This window comes from Rhinolophus hipposideros (genome assembly GCF_964194185.1).
Source record: "Rhinolophus hipposideros genome assembly, chromosome: 26".
Lineage (NCBI taxonomy): Eukaryota > Metazoa > Chordata > Mammalia > Chiroptera > Rhinolophidae > Rhinolophus > Rhinolophus hipposideros.
The window spans coordinates 22,596,491-22,609,740 of NC_138072.1; the positions used below are offsets into that span (position 1 = coordinate 22,596,491).

Genomic DNA, 13,250 nt, shown 5'->3' on the forward strand with positions numbered 1-13,250 from the left:
ACCATCCTACCTCTTTTTATCTTCAACCTCTTTTTATTTTCAATGCTTTTTTTTTTAATTTATTGGGGTGACAATTGTTAATGAAATTACAAACTTTCAGGTGTACAATTCTGTATTACATCATCTATAAATCCCATTGTGTGTTCACCACCCAGAGCCAGTTCTCCTTCCATCACCATATATTTGATCCCCTTTACCCTCATCTCCCACCCTCAACATGCTTTTCATCACTTTTTTTTTTTGCAAGCCAGGAATCATTCTCCATTTAAAGGACCAAAGATAAGAAATTGAATCAATCTGCCAGGTCTCTGTCACCTCTTCTACTACATTACATATATTTTTAAAATATGAATCAAATGTGAAAAATATTAATTATGAAATAAAGGCAATGAGTATAGGGGTGTTCATTATACTTTTTGCTCCATTTTCCTACGCTTCAAAATGTTCGAGATTAAAGATAAAAAATATGTATTACTACACCCAAGGAGATGACTTTCTTGTACTATTTTTTTCTCTAAATCAATCCTAAAAAGCTTCTTTTCTTGTCTTCACATTTTTTCACAGGTTGATTTTGAGGCTTGGCCTTACTGACAGTTTTCCTAAAAGGTCTGTTCAAGTGTCTAAAGAGCATTAGTTAAGAGACTGCCTCTTTCTCCATGTCAGTAACACCTTTTGTATTTTTCTCTGCATATCTTTCTCACTTAATTTTTTGAATAGATGATATTCAAAAGTATTAAGGGGATATACTGAAAGTTCCCCTTTCACTCCTGCCAGTCATTATTTCTTCCCACTGGCAACAGATTTATTAGTATGCCATACATACTTCCATACATATTTCATGTTTGTACAAATATATTATTTCTTTCTTTACATAGATGATAGTATACTCCTAGACATGTGGTTCAATTCCTTACATTTTCATTCAATAATGTATGTTAGAGATTTAGCCACAGCCATGTCAGGACCTTTTTATTTTTTCATGGCTGCATATTTGTATAGGTAAACCATAACTTATTTAACCAGTCCTCAAACTCATGGACATTTGGATTATTCCCAAGTTTTTACTACTACAAACAATAGTAGCAGGATTAAGCCTGTACATTGATTTTTTTACACTTGTGCAAATATATCTATAGGAAAACATTCTCAAAACGGATATTGCTGAATCAAAAGGATGTGCATTTTTTAATGTTGATAGCTAATGACTAATGTTCTTAATAACATTTTATTATCTCCTTGGTCAAAAGGAAAGAAAAGAAAAAATAAACGAACGGGACCATATCAAACTGAAAATTTTTCGCACAGCAAAGGAAACTGTCAACAAAATGAAAAGACAACCTACTGAATGGGAGAAGATATTCACTAATGAGACATCCGATAAGGGGTTAATAACCAAAATTTATAAAGAACTCATACAACTGAACATCAAAAAAAACCAAACAACAATCTGATTTAAAAATGGGACTTGAATAGCCATTTCTCCAAAGAAGACATAAAGATGGCCAACAGACATAGGAAAAGACGCTCGACATCACTAATCATCAGAGAAATGCAAATTAAAACCACAATGAGATATCACCTCACACCTGTAAAAACGGCTATCATTAATACTTGTAAATCAATAAACAACAAGTCTTGACAACGATGTGGAGAAAAGAACACCCACATGCACTGTTGGTGGGATTGCAAATTGGTGCAGCCACTATGGAAAACAGTATGGAAGTTCCTCAAAAATTAAAAATAGAGGAGCCGGCCCGGTGGCTCAGGTGGTTAGAGCTCCATGCTCCTAACTCCGAAGGTTGCCGGTTCAATTTCCACATGGGCCAGTGGGCTCTCAACTACAAGGCTGCCGGTTCAACTCCTCGACTCCCGCAAGGGATGTGCAACTAAGATTGAACACGGCAACTTGAGCTGAACTGCCTCCCGGATGGCTCAGTTGGTTGGAGCACGTCCTCTCAACCACAAGGTTGCTGGTTCGACTCCTGCAAGGGATGGTGGGCTGTGGCCCCGGCAACTAGCAACGCAAGTGGACCTGGAGCTGAGCTGCACCCTCCACAACTAAGACTGAAAGGACAACAACATGACTTGGAAAAAAGTCCTGGAAGTACACACTGTTCCCCAATAAAGTCCTGTTCCCCTTCCCCAATAAAATCTTTAAAAAAAAAAGTTAAAATAGAATTACCTTATGACCCAGCAATTCCACATCTGGGATTTATCAGAAGTATAAAACACTACTTTGAAGGGCCATGAGCATCCGTATGTTCATTGCAGCGTTATTTGCAATGGCCAAGATACGGAGGCAGCCTGGGTGTCCACCCATGGATGAATGGATAAAGAGGAGGTAGGTATATACAATGGAACAGTACTCAGCCATAACAAAGAACGAAATCTTGGCATCTGCAACATGGATGGACAGTAAATGCAGGAAGTCAGACAGAGAAATGCAAATACCGTATGATGTCACTTGATGTGTGTATTCTAAAGAGCAAAAAATAAACAAGCAAACAAGAAATAGACTCATTGATATACAGAACATTTTGATGGTTGCCAGAGGGGTCGGGGGTTAGGCACCTGGGTGGAAAAGGGAAAAGGATTAAGTATAAATTGGTAGCTACAAAATAGTCATGAGGATGTAAAGCACAGCATAGAGAATACAGACAATAATGTAATAACTATGTGTAGTGGCAGGGGTGTACTAATCGGGGCATCACTTCGTAAATTATATAAATGTCTAACCACTATGCTGTACACCTGAAAATAATATAAAATAATATTGAACGTCAACTATAACTGAAAAAATAAAAAAAGAATTGCTACCACTCTAGTAAAGACAAATAACCCAACTGAAAAATAGGTAAAAGATCTGCGTAGACATACAGCCTAAGGAGATACACAAATGGCTAAGGAACACGTGAGAAGTTGCTCGACATGGCTAAGAGTCTTAGAATCAATGAAGAAAGTTAGAGGACATGAGAAGAATTTGGTGGTGAGTCTCCAAGCATCAACGAAGCAAACTATTGAACAAAATTATATAGCACTTTACAAAGTTCTTACATTTCCCTTACTGTAATTGCACAATGTTAATTCAAAATTTCAATGATTTCTTAATTCTTCTAAAAATTACTATTTTTGAAGGATGGAATGCTCTTCACCTGGGAAATGTACTTAATCAAAGAGCGAGAGTTCCATCTATACTGCTGAAATGGTTCTCATCTATTTTGTCTTTCTTAGCCCTTTTGGGGTATGCACTTTCTCTGCCTGGTGCACTGCCATTCACCCACTACAGACAGCCAATCTGAAGATTCCTTACCTCCATTTCCTTGCCTCCAGCAACTGGTCCCTGTGTGAAAATCCTAACCCAAGCAAACAGAGCCAATCTTTCAGCAAATGACATTAGCCCTTGAATAGATCCAACTCTTTCTTTCCCCAAACCTTAAAACAAAAGAATCATTTAAACCTGGAATAACTAAGGGACACCTTTGTCACTAAGTGGAAAAAACCTATCTGAAAATAAGACCAAACAGGAAAGCAGAGTTGATCCAGCTACACCTAAAGCCTTTCATTAGCTCAGTTAAAAAAGATTTTGAAATATGAGTTCTAGTATCTTTCTAAAAGTATTTTCCTAAATCTTTTCTTGATGTTTGTTCAAAACTGTACCAAAATAATTGGTATGAAGTCAGATGTATCATTCACACAATGACACCTATCAAGTAGAAAACTCAACCTCAATGGGAAACACAGAGATTCAGCCGCTCTAAGTAGTAATCCTGGCTCAGGCAGTAACAAACTGTGAGTCCTCAGATTTGTGACAGGTTAAGGAAACAGAAGACATGCTTAGATGGAACTCAGAGTCTAATTGGGAGAGAGAACTAACAATGAAAAACTAAGGCCTAAAATTAGGAATGCAAGGATCAAGTTCAGTGACAGAGGAGAACCATGTGGGTCAAGAGTGAGGGAACGCTCGGTGTGGAATCCACACCCTGGATAAGCTGTTAGAAACGAGTGGCAGAGAGTAAGAGAACACATTTTCCAGGTAGGGAAATATAAAAGGGGTTCATTGATTGGAAGTTCATGCTGGGAGACTAAATGTAGGAATACCTTTAAACATTTAAAGGCAAAAATGCCTTTGGTTTTAAATTAACACCTAAAATGTAACAATTTCTAAGTATTTAGCCCATTTTTAAACAAATCCATATGCTGTCCTTTAAAAAAATAAATTGTAGTAAAATACACATAAATCACCTAACCATTTTTAAGTGTACAATTCAGTAGTATTAGATATATTCATTCACACTGTTGTGCAACCAATCACGGAAATCTTGCAAAAAAGAAACTGTAACTCCCTGAAGAACTCCCCAAAGAACTCCCCATACTGTTCTCTTTTCAGCCCCCACCTTCTGTTTCTATGAACTTGACTAGTTGACTTTCTATTAAGTTGACTACTCTATATATCTCAATAAGTGACTACATAAATAAAAACACTTATGTATTTGTCTTTTAGTGACTGGCTTATTTCATTGAGCAGAAAGTCCTGCTGTCCTTTCATACACCTCATGCCTGATGTCACAGCCTATGTCCAAGCTGTCACCACAGCTCCTCTGCCCTCACATACTGAATTGTCTGACACCATTTTAAGTAGGCCCTCGAAAAAGCTTTAAGCATTTCCGAGGAGTCTGTAGGCGTGTCTTCTCTCTCAAACAACAATGACTTAAATCTATACCAAATCCACAATATTTATGACAAAACTATATGAAAGTGAACTAATAAAATTAATGAGCCAATATGTGCCCTTTTACTATATATACACTTTCAAATACCACCAAATCTTCCCTAATCACTCTTCCACAAATTCATTCCAGCTATTCCTAATAACTGGCAAACAGTGATGTCTCCCTTTTGTGGAAGCCCCTACCTACTTTCTGGGTAATATTCATTTTACACAAAATATGTCTATCATATTGCTTTCAACTGACTCTCCTGCATACTTCCCAGGAAAATGTGAAGATAAAGTATCACATACTTTTAAAAAAATCAACTTTAAACTGCTAAGTATACAAAAAATATTCTACTAAAATATATGATAAATTGACTTTAATAAACCAAAAGAAAAAAAAAATCAAAACCACCAGAAAATAGTAATAACTACTAGTTTTATTGTTGAAAGTTTACAATTTACAAAAATAAAATATTGAGATGATCCAGGAAGCTTGTTTAAAGTCAGTAACTTAAAGGTTCTACAGTATTAAGATTTTATTAAAATTGAATTAGATTCAATTAAGTACGCACAGTAAAATTAAAAGTCAATGATAAATCACTATAGGAACAGAAAGAGTCACAGAATAATAATATACCTTGCAAAAAATAGTAGGGAGGAAATAAAAAAAACAAAACTTCAATATAAAAAGGCAAAAAAGGAGATTAAAAAAGGCAAAGAAAATAAAAAATGAAAGATGGTAGAAAAAGTCCAAATTCATTCATTATGAAGAGTCTACTAAAAACACACACACACACACACACACACAGAAAAATACCTGACCTCCTGAAGCTTCTATCCTAATGGGGTGAATATAATAAACCAAATAAATGAATAAATCAATGGCATCTCCTATGATTAGTAGAAGTACAATGGAGACGTAAGGGAAGGCCTCACTGAGAATATTCAAAAAACACTAGGGAGTTTAAGGAATTGAACCAAGTGGACATGGGAGGCAGAGCATTCCAGGCAAAGGAAAAGCAGAGCAAATATCCTGAGGCTAGGATGTACTGAGGATGCCCTAGAGTGGAGCAAAGGGAAAATACAAGAGAAGATCAGAGGTAAAGCAGGACTGCACCTTGGGGGCCATTCTAAAGATTCTGGCTTTACTCTTAGTGAAATGGATAATCCTTGGAGGATTTTTGGAAAGGGGGGAGATAATCTGATTTTTTTTTTTTTAGAAGGATCACTTTAGATGTCATGATGCAAACAGACTGCAAGAAGAAAAAGCAGACTAGCTGGGAGCACTGCAGTTATCCAGGTGAGAGATGGCCGTAACGTGGTCAAGTGAAGACAGTGAGGAGGGTTTGGGAGCCTGGATGGATATTGAAGGTGGAGTCCATATAATTTGTTGACAGATTTTAGGGGTGGTATGAAAGAGCTGAGTCAAGGACGACTCCAAAGGTTCAGACCTGAACAAACACCTCTCAGTAGTGACAATGAATGCATGTACAATAAACCTGCCAAAAGGCAGAGACCGTTGACTCAGATTTAAAAAAAAAAAATCCCCCGTGATGTGCTGTTTATAAAAGCATACGGGGGTCAAATACACGGGGACATTTGACTTTGGGAGTTAAACAGTGCAATATACAGATGCTGTATTATAGAATCATGTGTGAAACCTCTAAGTAGAACTGCGGTGTCTTTGGAGACAGGGATGTCACACCCTCACCTGGATCCACCCAGAATCTAGGGCCGTCTAAGCTGGCAGTGAGCATGATGCAGAAATGTTAAATGTTCTGCACCATTTAATATTATTTCTCCATCATCAATGTTAAATGATTAGGAAGGGCAGGGCTGTTTCTCTAATGTGACACCACGTTACTGACCGCCTGGACCAATTTCATCTCTTCCAAGGGACAAGCTAATAAGGCTTTTCTGCCATGTGCAGGCGGCGTTGCCCCTCCGGCTGTGCTGGACGACAGACCCTGCACACTCGCGCCCCACGCCGCACGCACGTCGCACAGACACGTACCCGCACGCACACACACGCCAACGTCCGCGCGCGCACGCTCACACACGCATACACGCCCGCACACACACGCGCACCCCTCGAGCCCACGCATCTGGGTTCGGTCAAAGCCGCAGGGAGCAGACAACGCCCGGCTCCGCCAACCTGGGAAGTTTCTAGGAAACTTCTAGGACAGGAAAGGGAGACGGAGCACTGCAGGCTGGCCGCGGGCTGCCGGCCACCGGGAACGCGCGCGCCCTCCGCTCCCCAGCCCCTCCGGCGCTCACCTACGCGCGCCCAGCCGGGTGGTCTCCGCCGCGGCTCCTCGCACGCGCGCTGTCACGCAGCCCAGCTTCCGGCTGTAGCTGGAAGTGCTCCGTCCGAAAGGCCGGAAGTCCCGCCTCCGCGGGAGTGAGCGACAACCGCCGGAGCTTAGCCCGGAGTGTGCGCGAGTCCTGGTAGCCGAAGGCTGGGGCCGTTCCCCCAGCACCTGCCTCTCACGCACCCTCGTGCTGCGGGAGCGATTGATGCCCGGAGTCAGGAGGACAGAACAGCTCCGGGAACGAGCATGTTCCGATGCACTTGTTATCACGGAAGCGAGTGACAAGTCGTGTGTGGAATTCAGCTCCATGTTTATTGAGAGCCTACCGCGTAGGAAGCATGTGGCGGTCGCAGGAAAGAAGAATGATGCCTTAGACACTGGGAGGGAAAAAAAATGGTCTAGTTAAAATATACGGCAGAATGAAAGGAAGCGCACTCATGGAAAAGGCACACTCCGTGGAATTTGCGCTTCTCCTCTCTGCGTCAGTGTCTCGTGGAAATCCTTCGATGGTTGGCCGTCGGGGCCAAATGAGATGAAACGCGTAAGTAAGTGGACGTGTCGCCGGGGGGTGTGGTGCGCAACCGCAGCTCACAACCCCCGAGTGCCATTGTTGGTGCAAATGGAAGAGGACTTGAACCCGACCACGGGGACACTGAGTATCACCAGGGAAGTCGCCTTCAGATGAATGTTTATAAAGTGGAGAATTTCGCCATGGCGGTACCCGCTGTGAATATGGAAAACTGCTGTTGTTTAATGAACGGACACAGACGGGGTAACCTTGTTCCCCCAAACAAACTGCTTTGGTGTTGGAAGTCCTCTCCGTACGAGTGGGACATCCCGCTCCTGCCTGGAGAGGCTGAGCCACGTGGGTCGTGCTGGTGCTTTTCCAATCCAAGTGTAGAGCTTCAAACGAGGGCTTTTCAGATGTAACATCTCACATTTATTTTTACTTTATGGTTTTCAAAGACACAAAACCTTGGAGCTTGCTTCGTAACCCAGGCCTGAGGCTTCTTGATTCTTACGCTCCAAACGTCCTCTGGTTTCCCCTGGCTCTGTTTTTCTTTTTCCAGACTTCCCAGCTCCTCTGGTGTGTGGCCTCCCTGTGTCAGCAAGTTAAACCTAACTTTGTTAGACTACAGGTTTTAGAAGTGTGTCTCTAACGGGCTTCATCAGATGAGTTTTATCACGGCACGCATGAAGGTTGGAGGACTCCTTTAGCCCCATGTTAGAAGGAAACTGAAGCAGAATAAAGGTAAATTTACTAACACTCATCTGTGCCCTGAAAGAGCTGTGGACCTTATAACTTCAAAATTCAGGCCAGCCCCACAACAGATACAGAAAACATGGTTCTTCCTCTTTGTAAAATAGTTTTTTCTCTCCACTGAATTGTGACTATACTTGCCCGGTATTGTCTAGAGTCAAAGAATAATCCCTCTCTGCCTTCAGTCCTTTTCTCTTCATACTGATCCTGCACACAGCTGCTTCAATGGTGTTATGCCCTTGAAGCGCTTTCTCTACTAAATGTTTTCCCTGAAAGAGGACTATACACCTTGTCTCTCATTCCTCACCTCCCTTTTACTTTAATCCTTTTCAGCTTGGCCTCCTGGCTTCTCTATTTCCTCCAGTTCTTCCAGAATTACCTTCTCATCTGTCACCAGTGACTTCGAATCACATTCCTTCATTTCTCTACAGCATAGGTTGATAGGGTTAATTATCCCCCTTTGTTGGAAGAATGGTATTTAAACCATTGTAGAAAAAAATCTCAAACTTAAAACATGGAATATTTGCAATGAATCCACTTTGAGTCTCATCATTCATGCATTAAGTAAATATTTAGTGAATGCCAGCTCTGCACCAAACACTGTTTTTAGAGACTGGAGATCTAGGTGTGAAAAAGAGATGCAATGTTCCAGTCCTAGACAAATTTATATCCTAAACATATGGTGCACATGACATATAAAAATTTCAGACTATGCGAGGTGCGATAAAGGAAATCGTTAGTGCTATGATTAAGAAGGTACCAACTTACAGTAGGAAGACAAGGGAAGGCTGAGAAGTCAGGAGGCTGAGAAGTCAGAAGGCTGAGAGAACTCACTAGGTTTTGCACGGTAAGTGTCAGTATCCTTGACAAGAACAGTTTTGGTAGTGGTGGACTTGGAAGCCAAACTGCAGTGAGTTGAAGTGGAAAGGAAGTTGAGGGAGCAAAGTTAAATGGCTCTTAGAGAAGAGATCTTCCAATTGCCACATTCAATGAACCTTTTTTTTTTTTTTTTTTGACAGGGAGATACAAATCACTTTGGAAATCTGATGAAAGCTATATTCACATACACGTGAATTTTCCATATAATTGCAGGGAGATAGTTAATCCTTTGAAGCCCATTAATGAGCCCCAAAGGAGTCCACAGGTCACAGATTAAAAATCCCTTTTTTCAATTAGCTATTCTCTTCCTTCCTGGGTTCCTTATTCCTTTGCTTGCTTCCTCAGTGACATCTTTCCTTGCCTGCTGCTCCTCTTGTGCTATACACACTCAGTGACTACATCTACTTTTTTTATTTTTGCTATCCGGACCATGACACCTATTTTAGTACAGAAGCCCTTTGGCATTGTGGAATAACGGAAATTAAAGGTCAGTTAAGACCCTCAGTTTCAGGAGATTTATTTGATTTCATAGTGTCTAAATGCACACCATAGGAGCTGAGACTATGAGTAATTGTTCACAAGGACATTCAAAAAAGGTTTATGTAAGAAAAAGCAATAAAAATCTAATTCTCTCATTGTACCATTTTATAATCTTCCAGATCTGCCCTTCCCGTTCCATCACAAGGCAGAGTCAGCTGTTCACCTTATGGTGTGCAGCAATTTCTCTAGGCATGCTGGGTTGTGAAGGTTAATTTTATGTGTGGATTTGGCTAGGTGCCTTGTTTATTTTGTTTTTGTTTATTGGTGCTTTTATTCAATATTTGAATAGATAATACATTTAGATGCTTCAAAAGTCAAAATAAATGGGTGTACAGTGAAAGTCTCTCATGCTACTCCTAGTTCCTAGAAGGTGCATCAGTTTCAAGTCCAAGACAAAGAACCAAGACAGAACAAGAACCAGAAAAGAACCCAAACAACAGTACTACTTAGCCATTTGGCCAGTCTGCTGCCAGATGAGTGGACTCCACCAGTTTTCTCCACTCAAGAATCTCCCTTTTCAAATATATGGTGATGGAAGGAGAACTGATTCTGGGTGGTGAACACACAATGGGATTTATAGATGATGTAATACAGAATTGTACACCTGAAATCTATGTAATTTTACTAACAAATGTCACCCCAATAAATTAAAAAAAAAAATCTCCCTTTGACTGTAGCAGAGCAATGAGAAAGCTTAGCAACCAGCTGCTACCCTTAGGCTTCTGTGTGGGGAGGAAGGGTACCTTGGTTGTATATAACTGGGGAGAGGTAATTCACCAAAATGAAACAAATGTTATTAGGAAGAATTAGGATGGCAGAGAACGGCCAATAAACAACTAAGGTGTTCCCTATATGAGCTTATGCCTTGTTTTACTTTACATATGTAAGTAACACGATAACAAAAATAACCTAGGTTAACAGTTGAGATCCAGAATAATTCTTTTTCTTTTAAAGGAGATGGATAGTGTGTTATTCAAGTTGGAGAAACACTGCTATAAATCTTGCTTAAAGAAATGTTTTCCAGCTGCCTTACAATGGAGTCAGTACCTCACTTCCTATCAGGGAACAATAGGTCTGCTGAGAATAATAAAAAGACCCTTTATTGAGTCAGTTATATGCCTTTTAATAGCTATTTATTACCTTAGTAAACTAAAGGCCATATTTAAGCTTTGCTTTGTAAGGTCTCTACTAAACACTTAGCTAAAGGCCAATCTCTTATTTTCTATCTGGGTGTAGGGAATGGTTTGTTTTTCCTAGTTACATTGTTACTATTATTATAAAGATATTTTGATTTGGGAACAAAGTCTCCAGCAAGGAAATCCAACTTTAAGTTAGACTTTAAAGATAGAACAAATTTGATGGGGGGCAGAGGAACATTTCAGAAACAAGCATATTAGTACAGGCATGAAAGTGAAAACATGTATGTCTTTAGGTGAGAATGAACTAGGCAGGTTTAGGTGAAGTAAAGGGATGGTGGGAGATAAGACAGAAAGATTACAAATAGCTTTGACTGTGAAGCTAAAGTGTCCCATAAGGAAATGATTTTTGAGCAGGAATAAAATGAAAGCAAATAAGATTAATTTTGCAAGTATGTGGAACGTGGGCTAAAGATGAGATTTCAGGAAAACAAGTTAGGGGACATTAACTATCCATATATGCTTTGGTTTCCTCCAAAATAAGACCTAGCTGGACAATCAGCTCTAATGCATCTTTTGGAGCAAAAATTAATATAAGACCTGGTATTATATTACATTATATTTATTATCTTATACCCTGTCTTAAATAAGACCGGGTCTTATATTAATTTTTGCTCCAAAAGATGCATTAGAGTTGATTGTCCAGCTAGGTCTTATTTTCGGGGAAATACGGTATATTTAAGCCAGGAGCAAATTGGTTTGATCTTTTGTTTCTTGCAGCAATCACAAGCTAAATGATACTCCTGAGCTGTAACACAGTAAACTATAAATTCTTCCAACAACTTCCTCATTAAATTGATAGTCATAGGTTACTTTCGGTCTCAATAAATTGAGAATTTCTTTTGATATTAATGACATTCTTCATGGTGCTGAATCCTCGCCCCGTTTCCTCTAAACTACTAGCATTTACTCTATTTCCCCCAAAATAAGACCGGCTCATATTAATTTTTGCTCCAAAAGACGCATTAGGGTGTATTTTCAGAGGATGTCTTATTTTTTCATGTACAATTTACTTTTATTCAAATATACAGTCATGTCATCTTCTTCTGGAACATTGTCATTACATACTAAATGCGTCTGTCTGGTGACAATCTTAACTGGGGCTTATTTTTGGGTAAGTCTTATTTCGTGAATGCTATAACTTAATTTTTGTTCATCTTCAACCAGAGCTTTGTGAACTGTAATTGGCTAAGTTTAGGATTCAGTAAATCTAACAAACTTAATCTATTAATTTGTCTTTTGGAATTGCTATTTTGTTTTCTTTCAAAGGGCATATCATTGTTTCAGTAACCTGCTTCATTTTCAGCTTCTTAGTTTTACATGTCCAATTCTTTATGGTTAATTGAATACTCTGGCAGCTTTAATAAATTCTTTCTTGTAAAATATTGACATATTAGAATATCATTTATTAAAGCTAAATCTCTTTAAATGCACTTTTTTTTTTTTAAAGATTTTATTGGGGAAGGGGAACAGAACTTTATTGGGGAACCATGTGTACTTCCAGGACTTTTTTCCAAGTCAAGTTTTTGTCCTTTCAGTCTTAGTTGTGGAGGGCGCAGCTCAGCTCCAGGTCCAATTGCCATTGCTAGTTGCCGGGGGCACAGCCCACCATCCCTTGCAGGAGTCGAACCGGCAACCTTGTGGTTGAGAGGACGTGCTCCAACCAACTGAGCCGTCTGGGAGCTCAGTGGCAGCTCAGCTCAAGGTGCCACATTCAATCTGTTGCAGGGGGCGATGCCCACCATCCCTTGAGGGACTCGAGTTGAACCGGCAGCCTTGTGGTTGAGAGCCCACTGGCCCATGTGGGAATCGAACCGGCAGCCTTCGGAGTTAGGAACATGGAACTCTAACCGCCTGAGCCACTGGGCTGGCCCCAATGTAGTTTTCAAATGTTTGTTCTGTTTTACAATTTAAGTGTGCAAGTTTTGGTAAGATTTATAAGTTACTTTTGCAGATTACCATTACTACTACCTCCCCTATTGAGGTCTAAGTAGCTTCCATTATTCATTATACCAATTCTCAGAGCTTCGGATATATTTTTCTTTATGTACAGTAACAAAAGTAATTAAAAAATAATTGGTCATTCTAAAGCATAGTGTATTATAAAGAATGTACGTGATGTAGCAGTTAGTGGTGCAAATGTTTTCCAGATATCTCTATGAAAAGATGCCCATTAACCAATAGTCATGAAACTTTCTATACAATTAACTTGAACTAATGGGTTATTAAAATTTATATTACTAATGTTATTGGTTATTGCACCGTACTTTTTAACAACCAGTAAGGATTACAGTAAAATTACGACATACTACTTGTAAAGTCCAATATATCTAATCACATAAAATGTG

The 13,250-nt window shown here is 39.7% G+C and overlaps 1 protein-coding gene across 4 annotated transcripts in view; it reads right to left on the reverse strand.

Annotated features, from left to right (window-relative positions):
- Positions 1-13,250, reverse strand: part of TBCE (tubulin folding cofactor E) — a 78,073-nt gene that overhangs the window by 52,890 nt on the left and 11,933 nt on the right. For 2 of the 4 annotated variants that reach the window (XM_081039146.1, XM_081039145.1), the window contains exon 1: positions 6,992-10,349. The exons of 1 other annotated variant lie outside the window; for it this stretch is intronic. In XM_081039146.1, the coding sequence (XP_080895272.1) occupies positions 6,992-7,335 (344 nt within the window). In that variant the 5' untranslated portion in view covers positions 7,336-10,349. Of the gene's footprint in view, positions 1-6,991; positions 10,350-13,250 lie in introns of those variants that run through there. One more of the 4 variants, XM_081039147.1, reaches the window with a different exon arrangement.